The sequence below is a fragment of the Phragmites australis genome, chromosome 1 (assembly GCF_958298935.1).
Source record: "Phragmites australis chromosome 1, lpPhrAust1.1, whole genome shotgun sequence".
In the NCBI taxonomy this organism is placed as follows: Eukaryota; Viridiplantae; Streptophyta; class Magnoliopsida; order Poales; family Poaceae; genus Phragmites; species Phragmites australis.
The window spans coordinates 34995044-35013308 of NC_084921.1; the positions used below are offsets into that span (position 1 = coordinate 34995044).

Here is an 18265-nt window from a genome sequence, read left to right on the forward strand (position 1 = left end):
AAATGCTGCCGACCATGTCAACATCCTAAACGGCTTATACATGGAACCTATGGAATCCCATTTTGCGTTTTTTTCTGCCTGCAGAAGGGTAGGAACAGTACAAAAGAAATTAAAGTGTAGTGACAGATAGCACATGTTTTCTTTTTACCATAGGGGCAATTTCTTATCTTTAATTAATTTCTCGGACAACATGAGTACATTGTACTAACTAACTACGACTTGATCATCACTGCTGCCTAGTGACCCCAGGCATCTTTGAGCCTTGCTAGATTGTTTGTAACATAGAATAAAAGATTACCCAAACCTACTTTGCGCCCAGCTAGATTAATAGTAGAATTAGGTGTGATTAGTTGCCCGTACGAACGGATCCTGATCGGCAAGTGCGTATAATCTCTAAAACAAGCGTGTTTGGTTGTCTACATGTACTGTTCCAATATGGCCTGGCAGATGCAAATGTACGCTCGACAGGCTTCCCTACGCAGCCTAGCCCGGCAGATACAGGCTGTTGCATCCACTAATGCAAATGGACCCACTTATCAGTGTCACAAAATCACCTTCATGCGAGCAACCAATCAGAATCTCAGCTCTTGCATCAGCTCATGTGACTTTAGATTCAGTCAACCAAACAGAAACTCAGCTCAGCCTGTTCAGACAGATACAACCAACCAAATACTCTTCTTTTTAACAAATATGACTCCACTCAGTCTGCTTCCACTTAGCCTGCGTGTAGCGAAAATGGTCCTATTAGGCTATGATTGTGGTTTTGGTGATTAATGATAATATAGTCATTGTGACCAACATGTTTGTCAATAATATATGTTAGTAGGTCTTATGAATATAATACATGAAGAAGCCATCGAAGCCGAACAAAGTTTGATTGAATTGAAAAAGTTCCAGGAAGATTTGCCTCACCAGATGATCCGATGCAGAGGAGTTTGCGCTCACCGGAGTATTATGTCAAGAATCTATTAGCCTCACTGGATATTCCGGTGTTAAACATGAGTGTACACCAGAGTATTTCTGCCAGTGGAGTTCAAAGAAGTTACACTCACCGAAAGGTCCGGTGATAAACCAGTAAACACAGTGGAGCATTTCTGACAGAGTGTGAGAATAGCCTCACCAGATGATCTGGTGATCAATAAAGTTGTACACACTGGAGCATTTCTAGAAGAAGGCAGTAGAAGATCAACTCACTGGACGGTCCGGTGATATATGTGTGTACACCAGAGGATCACACCGGAGTATTTTGTGCAGAGAAGAATGAAGTGGCTCGGTTGACTCAAGATAACTCACCGGATAATTCCATGATGGTTTGAAGGTTACGCCAGATAGTCCAATGTTCACAGAGGTTTTGAGTGGAGTTCTAACGGCTAGTTTATAAGGTTGTACTCACCAGATGATCCGGTGTTAGTACTACTGTTGTCACCGGATCATCCGATGTTAACAGTAAAGTTGATCCGGTGTTAGGGCAACGACTAGTTGACGGGTTTGAGGCTATAAATACCCTTCCACTTGGTCATTTGAAGGTCCTGGAGTCCAGAGAAACACAGAGACACTTTAGAGAACATTCAAGCCACAAAAATGCTTAAAGTGATCATCCAAGATAATTAAGCATAAGATTCGTGAGTGGTTAGTGTTTATAGGCCTAGAGAGAGTGTTGCTAGATGATTGTTGCCTAGAGAGTGGATCATGAATGATCCTAACTTGTACCAAGTAGTACGTTGGTACCTTGGTGTCTTGGTGACTCACCAGTAACTTGATCCGGAGTTGCTCAAACTTATTGACCCTCCGACTTGATGTGGAGCGGCGGTAAGACATGTGTATAGGGACGAGGAGACCCTTGCCTTAGTGGCTCAAGCTCTAACGTGATCATAACGGCAAGTGATCAGAAGAGAGACTTGTGACGAGGCCTTATCTTGCTGGCTCATCTAGCTTGAGGTCTTGGTGGCTCACGAGCTGTGACCGCCTGACCGGGTGCCGTCCGGGAGTATATCCTTAGTGGAGCTCTAACGTGGACCAGAGGTGATATTTATGTCATCGATACCACGAGATAAAAATCTTTTATACCAAGTTTGCTCTCTCTATCTTGTTTACGTTTCCACGTTTACATTCTTACAATTTACATTTCTATATAGTCACAATGGTAGAGTAACGGTGCAGAGATCATAAGTGATCAGAAGAGAGACTCGTTTACATTCTTACAATCATAACGGTAGAGTAGACACATTAGATAAATCTAAAGTATATTTATATAAAAATTGATATAGGTTTATTAGGTCCATACAAGTAATAAGACATACAGCTAACCAATCGTACCCTTATTGCCGGATGTACTGCTGTCAAAGAGGTAGAATACGACGGCACACGCGTGTGCAAATGGACAAAGCGGTGAGGTTGTCATCTTATGATCTCTGCATTGATTTACATATAACTAAGAGTCACATGCTAAAGGTGGTTACATACCCCAAGGGCCAATATATATGTGCCTTATAGCCACCACATAATTTACAACGACCTTTAGTAGCGATCTACCCTGCTAAACCGGAGCCGCATCTGCATGCTTGCCCTGCTTGTATCTCACGACTGTCTCAGGTTGATCCAGTTGGAGGCACTCGTGAGTCTTGGCAGCTTGTGAAACAAAACGTACGTGCGTACAATCTACTTACAGCCTAGATCGTAGCATTATACGCACCTGACGAACTTTGTAAGTTCACTACTAGCTACTTGCAAAATGTTTTTTAATCTGCGTTAAGGATTGTGCCTTCTTAATTTGGTCTTCGGACCTGTCTTTTGTACTTCAATGAGCAGCTGCTAAGGGCCGATACGATCTATCGTCAAACTTTGCAGAGATCTCATTCCATCTCGTGAAGCAGCATATGCTAGGTACCTCTATCAATTCGTTAAGGCATGAGGCCTGATATCAGGTCGATCAGTGATTTGTTATACACAGTACATACTACACACGAATAGAACTACTACGAATGACATTGTATGCAGTATCTTGGACTGCATTGAAGTAGCACGTTCACAATATATATCACTGATGTACGTTGTGACTTGTGAGGGTGCGCACCTGCGTATATATAACATACAATTTGCCGGGTGCAAGTACGTAGAATATAATCGAACATGGACCGGCAAAGCATATACTACAGTAATACAGTAGTGAGCCTAGATTCTTGTGATGAATTCTCGGTGTGTGTACTCCAAGAATAACTCGGATGCAAATTCAGAACCCTAGCTGTCGACCAGCGACCGAGTAACTGAACGGAGCATGCATGCAATGTACCGCAGGAAGGAGAAGCTAGACAATAGACATGTAGTTCAGCACGTACGTGTCAGCCTCTGCGCGAGCATAGTACGTACTGCAGCGCTGGGGTGCAGCCGTGCAGGAGTCCTTGTGTTCGATCTCTGACCATGACATGTGGAACAAACGGTGTGTTGGGTTCAGGGCCTCTGGATTTGGTCCAAATGTCTCATATCGTCACAAGACATACCCCGTACGTTCCTTGATTTTACTCCAGCGTCTACATCACCTCACTGCAATCTCTCTCTCTCTCTCTCTCTCTCTCTCTCTCTCTCTCTCTCTCTCTCTCTCTCTCTCTCGCCTTACAAGCGCTACAGCTCAAATGTGTAGATCCTATACAAGCCAGCTGAAGCTAGCTAGAATCTGCAAGTCACCCTCGATCTCCGCAAGACTGCAACACTCCGTGTTTTACGAGCCGTGGCCGATCAAGTCAGACCCGAACACCCCGATCTGGAAGGGCGGTGACGATGATGCAGGGCGTGGTCGGTCGGCGCCTCTCGTGGACGGACGGACGACGGAGAGAGATACGATAAATGGATGATTGGACGAGGAGTGCAGGATGCAGGAGTGCAGGGGGTGCGGCTCTGCCCTCGCGTGGGACCCGTGTGCTTAGTCCGGTTGCGGCAGTTGGGTCCGGCCGAGGTGCAGACAAAGTACGATGCCTCCGCCCGTGACCGCTGCCATGTGACCCGGGAGAGCACATGTACTCTACTGTATCCTCTCTCCCCTCGGACGGCCGGCCTGTGCGCGGACGCTTGCTGGCATTGGCAAGATGACTGCCAGGAATGCGCGCGCATGCGGCATGCCGCTCCGCCTGAGTTGCGTGCGGTCATTCCTGGCCACGTATGGGTTCCGGGCCACTATTCCACACTCCGGCATTTGTAGCCACATATTACTGCATGCATGCGTTTACCTAGGTCATTCCGAGGCACACATGGGCATTACGAGTGATGTGCCTGAGCCTAAGGACTGCAGTGGGTTCGTAGCATCAGCATAAAACTCCACTTGAGCCTTGGTCATGCCATGGCTGGCTCATGGGCCCTGAACTAGACACTCACATGACTGCCTTAACAAACAGTGAGCTCACACGGTAGCTTAGTGTAGCCATGGCACAATGGCGGAAGCGCAGAGATGGTCCTTTAAACTGAAAAATGGCAGGACTGGAATGGCCTACCTTGGATCAAAGGTACGGAGAATCTGCATATGTTTGAACATGGGCACATGCCAAGGATGCCGAGTTTGGGGCAACATTCATCAGGACCTAGGCATAAGAGTAAATTATTTCATTTCTGGTTGCCCTTTTGCCGTTTATTATTCAAAACTGGTTTAATATGCATTATCCTTGTTTAATTATCTTTCATAGATGCACTCTACAAAGAAAATATAGCGGATAATGGTCCATATGAAATTATTTTGTTGCACTAACAAACTAAGAGCCCGAATCCTCCTTCCCGCTTCGCGAATCAATGCGTATTGTCTAATCTTTGTTAGCCTAAATCAATATCTAGACACAAGATGGATGTTATAATATTGTCGTATGGACAATAGGACTAGCTACAGAGGGCTAACAAACATGTCAGGTTAACCACACCGACAAATTCTGAAATAGCACGGCAAAGGAAATCAAAGCCTACAAATGACTACGGCGATTAACAAAAGTAACAAGAGGACACTACAATTCTCTGAGCAGGTACAAGACTGAACCGTATGCTGCACTTTGCATGCACGTGAGTTGGGGGCCCATTTCCCAATCTTTTTCATTTCATTCACCTAAAATCCTGTGAAACGAGAACATGGCCAGCTCTGAGCTTTGCTATTTAAACCCCCCTCTTTCCCTCCTCACAAGCCTCTCACCGTGTGTTCTCTATCTGCTTCCCCAGCACATACACAATTTCCACACAGCAGATAGATACAGACAGAAGGATGAAGCTCAGAGTAAACGGCCTCGGCCTCCTGCTTCTCCTTGTGTTGCTTGCTCTTTGCTCCACCATTGACATCTGCGACGCAAGAATAGGCAAGCATTGGAGGCCTAGAAGCTCACCGAGCTCCTCTCATTTAAGGAAGAAAGGCAAAGGAAAGAAGGGTAGCTCACACCGGCAGTACGGTGGCAACCGGCAGAGCCCAAAGCCACCGGTCATCTCGACACCGAGCCCTGGTGCTGGCAAAGGATACCAGAATCCATACCAACCAAGCCCAAGTCCAAGCCCGAATGCTCCTGTCAGCCCGAGTCCAAGCCCTGCCAACAGCAGTAGGCATTCGAGTCCTAAGCCGCCACCTCCAAGCTGTGGAAAGGGTTATCAACAGCCGTCACGGCCACCGCCGGCAGGTTCACAGGGCGCGGTCTTCAACGTGGTTGATTTTGGAGCCAAGGGTGATGGAGTCTCGGATGATACTAAGGTCGGCAGTTTTGCCCTTCAAATGCCCTGTTTCAAACTAACCTCATAAAATTGTCAAGCATCATGCAATTCTGTGTCAGATATTCTCATTAGCGATTCCTTTTGTCCCAGTTTGGTCTTCCAATGCTCTGTTTCAAAGTAACCTCATATTAGGATTCCATGTTCCAGGGGACCTGTCATACCAAGGGCAGCTTGAGATTAGAATTTATCATGCAGATTATTTTATTATCTTCAGATTGTTTGGGAATTGGACTTTAGCACGAATACAAATCTAGATTGATCTGCCAGAGCCATCACAGCACATGATGTTTGTTCATTGTTGCCTATGACCATATCAATTTTACCCTCACATGATCCCTAGTGCAGAAGAAGAAAGTTGTCACTAGCGCCATATTTTTTTTCTGGACTCAGTATTTTGCATGACTGCATGTGTTGCCGGAAATTTGATTCATTCTCTATTTTGGCCTTTTCTTCTCTTCTCACATGATTGTTGCATCTCATGCATAAACAGATGCCTTTACACGTCTAGCTGGTTAAGTTTTTTAATTTTTTTTAATAGGAAGTCATGGAAGATAACAAAGTGGACACCAAATGAGTCGGTTCACAATGAGAGAAACTTTGTGTGCAGAGGTAACACAATAAAAAAGTATTGTAATCTTGTGATTCCCAGGATTTATAGTCAGGGGATAACAAACTGTTTCTCTTTGGCATTTGTGTAGCCTAAATTTTTCTTTTTGCAAGAATATGTCGATGGTTGGATTGTGCATGAATCAATATTACTCTTTTAGATGGAGGTTTTGAAAACTAATTCAGACCTTCCAAAAGGTACTAGTTTTCAAAACCATCAATACAGTTGGAATTTTCTCAATAAAAAATGTACTAGTTTTTCTAAGATTTTATTCAGAAGAAAAAACTCATGAAAATTTGGGAGAAGGTATTGCGAATTTTGCAATAAAATAAGCCTTATTTAACAACGTGGATATGCACTGACTCATTGTCCCAAAACTCGATCAATTCAGTAAAGGAACTTCCTTTTTCCAATTCTTTTTTTTTTATCGAAATTGCCTTATTGTCTCGACACAGCACCCAAAAACATAGGACACACAGAAGAACTGCTGATTATCCCCTTCTTAGGGATCTGGGATTTACGAGTGTGTTTTTCCCCCCTGCTGGTTGATTTTGTGATGCTACAGTCTAGAGGACTGTGGCTTTTCAGAAAGCTAGAGCTCATAAGTGGGCCTGCATTTGCGTACAGGCTTTTGAAGGAGCGTGGGGTGCTGCCTGCAAGCAGGGGGCATCTACAGTTCTCGTACCACCAGAGCTAGAGTTCCTTGTTGGGCCAATCTCGTTCTCTGGGCCTTACTGCAAACCAAACATTATCTTCCAGGTAATTATGCTCCTAGTCCCAAAGTAGATACTCAAAAAAAAAAAAACCCTGATAACTTACATAGCCTGAACTAACCTACAAAACTGTTTCTTCATAAAGGACATGACTGTATTTTTTTTTATTTTTCCCATCTAATTTGATTAGTGTTCCAAGTGCAATAACACATAATGGAAGGATTGTAATGAAACACAAAATGTAATGATGTTTAATGGTGCACTTATTTTGCAGCTGGAAGGAACAATCCTAGCTCCAACTGGTGCTAGAGCCTGGGGTTCTGGATTGCTCCAATGGCTTGAGTTCACCAAACTAAATGGAATAGTAATTCAAGGCAATGGCATCATAAACGGCAGAGGGCAACAGTGGTGGACCTACTCAGACCAAGATGATGAGGATGACGATGACACAGTAAGAGCTGGCCATCTAGTGTATCATTGCATATAAACTACTTAAAAGTTGCTCATGTTAATTGCTTACCTTGGGTTTTCAGCAGTACAATGCCAACCTCGAGAGAATGCCACAGATTAAACCTACAGTAAGAATATCACTATCTTCCTGCACATTATTATGACATACTGAAACAAAGTAATGGCAAATTTGATTTCGTACCCTGATGCAGGCATTGAGGTTCTATGGCAGTTTCAACGTTGTAGTAGCTGGTATCACTATTGTCAACAGCTCACAGTGCCATCTGAAGTTCGACAACTGTCAAGGAGTGATGGTCCACGACATGACTATATTCTCCCCTGAGAACAGTCTCAACACTGATGGAATACACCTGCAGAACTCCAAAGATGTCAGCATTCATCATACAAACTTGGCTTGCGGTAATCCCTCATTACAACAAAATTCAAGAGGCGTCTAGGCATATTCATAATGCGCAAATATTGTTTTGCCCAGCTTTAGCACACAAAGAAATTTTTAGCAATAACACAAGACAACTCATGTTCTGTACATATAAGGCCGTATCTACAAACTTGTGATTTAAAAAAATTACATAGAATAAACTGAAAGCCTGCTCCTCAGTTTTGTATACTCTGTGTTTCAAAGGGTAGGTTTTCAGAATCAAGGGTACACTGAAAAAATGTTGTAAAGAGTACTTGAAGTATCTAACTACCTTTCACAGTCAATCCAAAGTCACGTAACAAAAGCAATGTTGCATATTTGTCTTATTCGATGCAGGTGATGATTGTATCTCCATCCAGACAGGATGCAGCAACATAAATATACACAACGTGAATTGTGGACCAGGCCATGGAATCAGCATAGGTGGACTAGGCCGGGACAACACAAAAGCATGTGTTTCAAATGTTACCGTAAGGGATATCAACATGTTCAGAACCATGACTGGTGTCAGAATCAAGACATGGCAGGTAAGCTTGTGCACGTAGGACTGTAGATACAAACAAAATCCTAGTTTTTTGTAAGGAACAAAATCCTAGTTCAACAGCAGGCATTAGTACATTACACCACCATAAACGGAAAAAGGAAAGAACATGTCCTCTTCTGACATCTATACAACCAACAACCTTGGGAAGTTTCTAAAAAGGAAAAAACATAATGATGCCAAGCAAAACCATAATACTTACCGAGCTAAACAAAGTGAACTCTCATTTATTGCAGGGTGGCGTAGGATTGGTTCAAGACATAAGGTTCTCAAATATACAAGTCTCAGAAGTTCAAACGCCTATTATGATAGATCAGTTTTATTGCGACAGAAGCACTTGTAGAAATCAAACATCAGCAGTGGCAGTATCAGGGGTTCAGTATGAGAACATCAGAGGGACATTTACAATCAAGCCTGTCCATTTTGCATGCAGTGACAGCTTACCTTGTTCAGGGATCTCTCTTACTGGCGTGCAACTCAGATCAGTGCAAATACCCCACTACCACCTAAACAACCCATTCTGCTGGCAAGCTTTTGGGGAGCTCTACACTCCAACCGTCCCTCCCATAGCTTGCCTACAGATTGGGAAACCTGCTGGGAACAACTTACAATCATATCACGACATATGTTGAAACACTGAAAGTGCCTTCGTCTGTTGATTGGTGCTTATCCATGAGCGTTGTGATACTTCCAACCCCTTTGCACCATTGCTTGGTGGTGTGCATATATACAGTTATTTTGAGGTCAATGTTATTACAGAATTTTAATCTTTCCATGAAAGCAAACATAGATATTTTTATTCAAAATGGTCATACAGTAAGCATATGTATTTGAGTTTTCCAAAATGAGTAAGCACGATGCCAAAAGATTGTTTCGTTAAGTAAATGAAAATAAGTAGAGCTACAGCAAAGAGTCCAAAGGAAAATGGTAAATACATAATCCTGAACATTCAAATTGGTATTCAGAAACATATTGCTAAGGATATATAAAAGCGAACGATTACCGGCCGATTACAGTAGTCAATGTAAGGGGAAGATTACTTGGACCAAATAAAAAGAACATGATTGAACTAGAAAATGGTTAGAAAAATGAGCAAGTGTTATAGTCAGTTTCTAACTAACAAATGGTACCTGTTATTGCAATACACAAATATATTCGATAAACATAGCAATTAGGAAACGGTATTAATGGGCTTAGCTGGAAATACTTTGAAAAGCGGTGGCGAAAAATGTTCCAAAGCAATCAAAATAGTGGCAAAATAATAATATGAAGAAATAGAATAAGCGATTAGCTAAAGAATATAGACAACATGCCTACGCATATAATATATTTTTCCTGTACTTTTAGAACCTCAGCTAAACCAGAGAACAAAGCAGTAAAAATAGTAAATATGAAATATGGGGATAACAGGGCCTGGACTGGATAACTAACTTTGTCATTCATCTTGACATATATTTTTTTTTGGGGGGGGGGGGGGGGGGGGAAGCAGGATCCAGAACTGCGAAAGATATGATCTGAATCAAACAAAAGATGAAGCATATGCGTACCTCTTTGCCTTTCCTTTCTTTCCAACTAGACATGGTATGTGTGTCTGACTTTCTATTATCAAGAAAAAGTATGAATTGGTGGAGAATTTTTCTTCTACCATATAAAATTATAAATTACTGCCTCTACTCACAAATGAGTCTCGCACTCTCACTGGTTGACACAATTCTTAGAACTCTAACCATCAATATTATAAAAGTTAGAAACATGTCAAATAATCTAAGCATAAATCTAATATTTTAAAACTTACAAACTATACTATAATGTAAGGGAAGCATTCCTAATGATAAATCTAAGGATACAATTTTTATGTGGTAGTTATATATACCTTAACATATTGATGGACAAAATTCAAAAGTTTTGAGCAAACAGTAACAACGATTTGTTAATGGAGGTGGTACATCATTTGCAGTCCATACTGCCTTGCATGCTTACTCAACAATTTAACCAGACACTCTAACAAAATTGATGTGGCAGTGAGAAGATTATATCATATCATACATAAAAATAAGTACAAAAGTGCACCCCCCCCCCCCATTAAGTACAAACACGCAAACTCTCACCATGAACTGCTTGATAAAGCTATTGAGCTGTATGCACCAACCAGTTGCACCCAAACTCGAGACCTCTGGATCTGATACCATATTGAGCTACATGCACCAACCAGTTGCACCCAAAAACCTAAGCTGATGGGGAAAAATAAGCAATTCACTTATACTTCAACAAAAGCATTAAAATGAACCATGTCGATTAAATATGATTTTGGTACGCTAGCAATGTTAGCTTCAAAAGATACATTAGCGCTGCTTGCATTCCATAATCAAATAGATGACAATCATTATTTAAGATGATCAGGGGGTTGCTTTACACTAGATATGCCACCAAAAAAGATGTGGGCTTCCTAGTCATCTGCCAGAAACATTGTTCTGGAGCTAATAAAAATAAGTAGCAAAAAAAAAGGCTGGGGTCATATGGATGTTATAACAACGATATATTATCTTATGATGTGTTCCTAATATAGTACATATGCTGGCCAACAAAAATGATGCACCTGCATGTTATAAGAGCAAGCTATGGACTTATCTCATTGTTTTTTTTTTTTGGTCTCTATGATGTATTTTAAGAAATACAAAACAATGAAAATTTTGCTTTCTGATTTTAAAGTTTGAGAGAAGAGTCCATTACATATCATGGAAAAAGCGGAACTACAATATCTAAAAGTCATAAATATGGAGACAACATTAGCATTGAAAATGACACCTAATTTAAAGTTTGAGAGAAGAGTCCATTACATATCATGGAAAAAGCGGAACTACAATGTCTCCTAAGAGTCGTAAATATGCAGACAACATTAGGATTGAAAATGACACCTCATTTGTAACTAGTACATTTGCTATCTGTAATTTCATTGATGTTGCAGATAACTAGACATAGCAAGACTGCCAACGCTGGAACTACAGCAGTGTGTTACTGATATAACCAGATGTCCCAGAAATTCTGAAGGCTAAAGCTCAGCTCCATGGTGTATTTGCAAAATTACCATAACCTGCGCATAAAGCGGCAAATATAAATTTGTTAGAATCCTTTAACAGAACATGAGGAGTCAGCAAAATTAGAAAGGGATGATGAAATAAAGCTGCTAAAGTTCGGTATTAAGATGAAATAAACCTGCTAAAAGTCATCATCTCGAAAAACTAAGGGCATCCTTTGTCCCCTTGAAGTTCTCCACAGTTTCAGGACTTGGTAGCCCTGTTATTTCCTCGTATTTCTTTTCTAGGTTCTATGTAAAAAAGAATGAGAAAAGGCGTTTTGAGTTCTTCTGAGCAAAAATCGTAAAACAATCATTACATAACAAAATCAAAACACTGACATACAAGCCTGGAGAAATGTTTATGCTTGTTATTAGTTTTTATTACATAAAAGGAGCCTTTAGCTGACATGATGCTAAGATTGAAATTGTAAACATGCAAATCCAGGAAACTTTTGACTCATCTAAGACTCAAAATCATGTGACTACAGCCAAAAAGAACAATATATGCCCAAAATAAAAAACAAAATATTTCAATGATAACAACTAATACCAAATGAAAAACTTCGATTTAATTCCCCAATGAATCACTGGAAACCACATTGTACTAACCTTCAGTTCCTCACATATGCTTTCAAGAACACCCATAGTCATTCTATCAAAGAAAAGAACCCCCTGCAAATCCACAACAAAATATTAAGAATTACAATGTTGAGCTACTGTTTGAGTATGCATGGATTGATGACATTCTTTTCATATCACTTTGTGTGGGTCACTTCAATGTATTGTGAAGAATAGTGGTACTTCATCCTATAAGAAGTTTTGGACACCGGCACAGTCTCCAACTTACTAACTTAAACACCAATTCCTATCATAAAATGGTAAAAAGAGAAGGAAAATATTATCTACAGATTGTTATAAATCCAGCAAGAAGATTATCACGAGCCCATTGTAATACCGTTTATGTAATGATGTCAAACCTGAAGATATTTGACAAGCATGAACTATCGCTTATATTTGCGACCGGAGGGAGTATATGATAGCGCATTAAACATAAGTAGCATATATGTATTTTATATATGCTTATAGATATATGTCTTAAAAAAGAGTGATCAAACGCCTTATTATGGTATTCAATTTCCTTCCATTTGGCATTAAATTAAAGTCTTAAAATCCAATCATTTCTCATTTAAACACAGCCAATGTATACCTCCATTATGAGAACTGAGGTATCCTTACTTTTTAATTTTAGTTGCCACTTGTCATTCGGTTTTTGTGGACATGTTGGACACAAAGGGAAACTCAACTCGAAGAGTTGCTAGAAAACCCTTGCAGACTGAGCTGACAATTCACTTGGATAAGGGTGAAACACATACCTGCAAGTGATCAAACTCATGCTGGAGAACTCTTGCAGGAAGACCTGACAATTTAACTTTGATCTTTGCCCCTGTAACATCTTGAGCATCAATTTTCACATTTTCTGGTCTCTGCAGGGACACAATGGTCACCAAAGTTAACTGCATTTATCAATCATGCACTTTTCAAGTGTGATGGCAATGATCTCATATATTCCAATTTTGTGATGATTAAAGGCAGGCTGAACTTTGGAATATCATTTTACAAATCACACAGTATATTTAGCATGTCAAAGCCGATCTATCTTATCTTAATATTCTAAAATGACACACGACAAAGAAAATCATAAATGAGACATAAATTTCGAAATATCTTTTTTGACAAGCACCAAACTAAGGTCAGATAAAGGATCGAAAAGCAGAAATTTCCCACAAGGTAACAAAATCGGTACATAAACTATGCTCACCACCACATTGCCATATATTCCAGGAAACGATAAGTACCCTTCTTCAAACACAAGCAATCGCTTTGAGGACTTGTATACCACTGGGTTAACAAGGACAATCTTCTCTCCTTCCCCCTTCAGTCCAGCTGGATTGAATACCATAAGCTGCACGTTCACTCTAACTTGTGGTGCTGAGAGACCAATGCCATCAGTCCTATAGAAAAAACAACTACTTAACTTACCAGTACATTATCTAATAAGTCGTGTATAACAGTCCTATCTCAAAACAGCAGGCAGGTCACAGGCCTATGATTGGATATGGGGCCGCATTCAACACATCAAACAACGTATTCCACATTTCCGCACCCAAATAAATGCCACCTCAAGTCAACAGTCATATCATATCAAGAATTCATGAAAGCATGCACTAACTAAAGTCAACTACTATATGTGCATCCAATAAAAAATCAACATAACATAGCCACGCATATTTGTTAAAAACAGTGGCAAATCAAATTGTTTGCTACTAGCACGGCACAGTCTTGCACGTTGCATCAAACAGTTGTGGCGCAAGGCTCAAAGTACGGACTCACTTGTACATGACATCAAACATCTTGTCGGCAAGGGCACGGAGGTTTCCATTGAAGGTGTTGATGCGCTTGTTGCGCACGTGCAGGACAGGGTCGGGGTACCGCACGACCTTGAGCGGCGGCTCAAACCAGAGGTCGGCAGCTACACACCGTGAACACAATATCAACGAAGTAAGCCGAGAGGGAGAGAGAGAAGCCGCTTAGTACCCAGAGGACTTTTGGGGTGCGTTTGGTTGGAGGGTAAGGATGGATATGATCGTCCCTGTTTTTTGGGATATGCTCATCCCAATTGTCTGTTTGGTTGGATAGATGGGATGAGCCAGTTTTCTGTTTGGTTGGAGGGACGAGGATAAATATGATGAGAGTAATTAACTAAATTATATCTCTTAATTTTAAATAATAATACTTAATCATACACTAATCAACATGCACTAACACTTATCAATGCTAATCTTACCATAGTAATTACTAATTAACAAAAAAAATACTAATTATCACTAATTGTACTCTAATCGACACACCAATAGTGCACTAATAAATATACTAACACTTAACAATCATAATATCATAGTAATAAATACTAATTAGAAATACAACATGCTAATTATCACTAATTATTTTACCCAAAAAGAATGGAATATTTCCAAAAGTCAGATAGCCTCGTCCACCCATCCTCCAACCAAACGCCTAAAAAAATATAGATGGACATCTCCCATCCAACCAAACACACCCTTGGACGAGGCGGCAGCGGCGGCTAACCTGTGGCCAAGTCGTCCTCGGCGGGCGGGGCGGCGGTGAAGGAGGAGCCGAAGCCGCGGCGTGCGCGGGCGGCGAGCGGAACGGCCGGGCCGGCGCGACGCATGGGCAGGGATCTGGGGTGTGCGGCGAGGAGCGGGCGAGAGGAGACCGCGAAGGCGCGGAGGCGGGGGCAGAGATGGAGGCGGAAGCCCGCGGCCATAGTTCGCGGCGCCTTCTCACTTCAGCTTCGATTTTTTTTCCCCACTTTTTCCCTGACGGCCGCGTGCGGTGCGGGGAGAGGTTGGCGGTGTGGACTGTGGAGTGGCGCACGAGGACGGCACATGACACGCTCGTGGCTCGCGCCCGACACCTCCGTCTGGCGTTCGATCCTGATCGGATGGTAACCGACTCGCTCCAGTCAGTGCGACTGGGGGAGTCGGGTCGGTCCGAGTCGCCCGTTGCCTTCGTCGAGCCGAAGCCCATTTGTTGGGCTTTCACAGCCCAGAAAGATGCACATGGGCTGGGCTGAACGCACAACTTTAAGCCCATTTCACTTAGCCTGTACAGTTGCATGCACACCGGACTAGAACAGAAAGCACACCTCTCTCTCTCTCTCTGTTCAGTTCCATCCATCCGGCAGCTCAGCTCAGTTGTCTTCTCACTCTTCCCTGCCTCGCAAGTGATCGAGATCAGCTCTTTTCTCCCACCAATAAAACGTGCCGTACAGCGCAATGGCACGGGCCCACGCTCCTCGTCACATGCATGTCTCAATCGGCATCCACGGTGATCCGTCCGGATCGGGCAGGTCGCCGAACCAGTTCCAAGAGTAGGCGAGGCGGGAATCACTCCCATTTCAGATTTTTCAGGCAAGCCATGACACAAGGCACTGCTACTGCGCTAGTAACATGCAAAGTGGCGGGCAGGGCGAGACGTGATCAAGCGATGCGACGCGACATTCGAGGCTAGACGGCTAGGTGAGCTACGCGTCGTAAGGGTAACGCACGTGGTGAAAACTGTGTCTCGCCGTCGTCGTCGATCCATCGCGCACCGAAAGCGAGAGGAGCCTCCACGCACCACACTCGCATATGATCTGCTACACTGACTGTGCTGGACGCGATAAGATCGATCACAGCCGTGAGTCTTCTTTCACTGGCAAAGCTACAGGAAGGGGGGAATTTGCACCGGCAAGTCCGCAACGCGTTGATCCAGCGGTAGATCAGGCAGAAGGGTAGTGCTCTCTCGCTGCTTGAAGTGTTTTACTAGACTAGCAACTGCACACATCTTATACATGTGGAATTAATCTAAGTATATAGCAATGCGAAAAAAAATATAAAAGATAAATATTGGAAGATTGAATGTATTTTTAGAATGTATGGAAAGTAAATATTGGACTTCTAGATATGAAAAGCAATTCATGTAAAATTAAATGTGTTTTTGGAAACAGAAATGAGATCCAATTTTGTACGGTCTCTATTTAATCAAGTCGGGTAGACGATGGAAATTTTCTGGATTTGCTATAATTGATTAATTATATAGGAATATAGATAGATGCTAATTATGCAAGGTATGCATGCTTAAGGCAGTTAATTATGTTTATGAAGTGTTTTTTACAAAAATAATTGCTTAGAAGCAGGACTTTACTGTACGACAACCCAATTAATTATTAATCATCTTCGATATTTCGGATCATATGTGACAAAGGCTGCTAGTTCCTCCTAAGAAGTTCAGTAGAAGGTCAATCTTCAGTTCAAGTTTTTATGCAGTAGTTGATCCGAAAAGTTTGGGTTGGGATTTGGTCGAATCTGATCCGTAGTTTCGAGTTGGCTTAGACCTGTACGCGTGCTTCCCGAAATGGAAGCACCTCAAACGAAAGCAGCCTTTCCCTTTGTCCAAATTGGGCAAGGTACAGGCTGCAAGCTAACACCACAAAAGAGCATGTGGTTCCAACACAAACATGTGCGTGATAACACACTGATCCCGCCACCGCCGCACCTATATAACGACCGGCGCCGAGCGATCAACAGCGCATCAATCGGTGAGTCGATCTCACTCGTTTCTGCCCTGCCCCCTTCGATACACTAGCAATCCACAGAGCAAGGAGACTGTGATCGATGGACAGGATGATGTGCGGTCGCAGCGGCGAGCCGGCGGTGCGCAAGGGGCCGTGGACGCTGGAGGAGGACCTCATCCTCGTCAGCTACATCTCCCACCACGGGGAAGGCTCCTGGGACAACCTCGCGCAAGCTGCTGGTAAGGCCTGATCTCTCTCTCTCTCTCTCTCTCTCTCTCTCTCTCTCTCTCTCTCTCTCTCTCTCTCTCTCTCTCTCTCTCTACAATTGTCATTGCTTGCATGAATTCTTGAGTGTTGAATAATGATTGATGAAGCTTTTCATGGACTTAATTAATTTGTGATGTGTCGATTCGATCAGGCCTGAACCGGAACGGGAAGAGCTGCAGGCTGCGGTGGCTCAACTACCTGAGGCCTGGAGTGCGGCGCGGCAGCATCACGCCGGCGGAGGACGCGGTCATCCGGGAGCTCCACGCGAGGTGGGGGAACAAGTGGTCCAGGATCGCCAAGCACCTCCCCGGACGGACCGACAACGAGATCAAGAACTATTGGAGGACCAGGATCCAGAAGAACCCCGCGGTAAATAGCCCTCAACAATCGTACCGCGCGCCCGCGACGGCCACGGCCGTCAGCGAGGGCGCGTCGTCATCGGCGTTGACAAGCCAGGACTGCTCCACCGCCGGGGACTGGTACATGCAGCCCAACACCGATCAGAAAGCGTACTGCCAGGAAACCATGGTCGTCAGCGAGGGCGCGTCGTCGGCGTTGACGAGCCAGGACAGCTGCACCGCCGGAGACGGGTACATGCAGATGAGTTACCCCTACTACTCCAAGCTGAGCTCCCTCACCGACCACGTCGAAATGGACGCGCTGACGACGCAATTCTTCTCGTCCGAGTTCGGCGACAGCTTTTGGAACGTCGTCGACAACTTCTGGGAGACGATACCGGTTACAGATGCATTCTGAAGTACTAACAGCGTACTTCAGAGACTAGCTAGAAGCATAGAAGGGAACAAAAGGGAAGAGTACGATTGCATGATGATCTCGCTTTTCTTTTCAGTCATGTACTTTTTGGCGAGGTTAAACTCTGCATTTGTGACTTTCTGAGGTTCTAGTACTTCAGTGTTCAGTAGTCAGAACTCAGAACTACTAGCAAGCTCAGTATAGAAGTGTAATAGTAATACCTTTGGAGGCATATGTTTTAATCTATATTATAGTACACTTGTAGTGCTAACTGAATGATATGTTACTCCATGTATTAATGGTCATCGATTCATCAACCGATGATTGATGTATTTTTAGATAAAGAAATGTCCTTGTTTCGGCCTGCAGGCACCATTCATTATTATAATGTTAGAGCCTCCAGCTTAAAAGAAAAGGTGCTAACAAATAGCACAGAATGAAAAGTCTCATACATGAATGAGTTTAAATTAAGAATAAATCCTATTAATAAGCATCCACCCAGAATGATTGCTTGTATTGCTATATATGTTGAGAGAACAACTGAACATGTTTATAATT

At 42.8% G+C, this 18265-nt stretch overlaps 3 protein-coding genes across 15 annotated transcripts; 2 read left to right on the plus strand and 1 right to left on the minus strand.

Annotated features, from left to right (window-relative positions):
• Positions 1 to 4926: 4926 nt before the first annotated feature.
• On the minus strand, positions 4927 to 15005 carry LOC133916522 (peptide deformylase 1B, chloroplastic-like). 11 transcript variants are annotated; one of them, XM_062360233.1, is made up of 11 exons: positions 14698 to 15003; positions 13942 to 14080; positions 13370 to 13562; positions 12924 to 13034; positions 12160 to 12222; positions 11688 to 11799; positions 11390 to 11565; positions 10583 to 10700; positions 7697 to 10073; positions 7565 to 7617; positions 4927 to 5876 (listed from the first exon to the last, which is right to left on the minus strand). In XM_062360233.1, the coding sequence occupies exons 1-6, from the start codon at positions 14894 to 14896 to the stop codon at positions 11701 to 11703; spliced, it is 804 nt and encodes a 267-aa protein (XP_062216217.1). In that variant the 5' UTR covers positions 14897 to 15003; the 3' UTR covers positions 4927 to 5876; positions 7565 to 7617; positions 7697 to 10073; positions 10583 to 10700; positions 11390 to 11565; positions 11688 to 11700. The 11 variants fall into 11 exon arrangements, with proteins under 11 accessions (XP_062216217.1, XP_062216276.1, XP_062216210.1 ...); XM_062360292.1 differs by having other exon boundaries at positions 7697 to 7865; positions 10583 to 10705; XM_062360226.1 differs by having other exon boundaries at positions 10583 to 10705.
• Positions 5207 to 9120, plus strand: LOC133916502 (polygalacturonase At1g48100-like). Of its 3 annotated transcripts, none has more exons than XM_062360199.1 (8): positions 5207 to 5340; positions 5371 to 5704; positions 6959 to 7090; positions 7319 to 7495; positions 7578 to 7622; positions 7707 to 7914; positions 8270 to 8460; positions 8711 to 9120. In XM_062360199.1, the coding sequence occupies exons 1-8, from the start codon at positions 5231 to 5233 to the stop codon at positions 9104 to 9106; spliced, it is 1593 nt and encodes a 530-aa protein (XP_062216183.1). In that variant the 5' UTR covers positions 5207 to 5230; the 3' UTR covers positions 9107 to 9120. The 3 variants fall into 3 exon arrangements, with proteins under 3 accessions (XP_062216183.1, XP_062216177.1, XP_062216191.1); XM_062360207.1 differs by lacking the exon at positions 5207 to 5340 and adding an exon at positions 6263 to 6333 and having other exon boundaries at positions 5592 to 5704; XM_062360193.1 differs by having other exon boundaries at positions 5231 to 5704.
• A 1721-nt stretch (positions 15006 to 16726) lies between the features above and the next one.
• LOC133884362 (MYB-like transcription factor EOBII) lies at positions 16727 to 17710 on the plus strand. The gene is made up of 2 exons (XM_062323742.1): positions 16727 to 16926; positions 17106 to 17710. The coding sequence occupies exons 1-2, from the start codon at positions 16788 to 16790 to the stop codon at positions 17708 to 17710; spliced, it is 744 nt and encodes a 247-aa protein (XP_062179726.1). The 5' UTR covers positions 16727 to 16787.
• Positions 17711 to 18265: the final 555 nt, after the last annotated feature.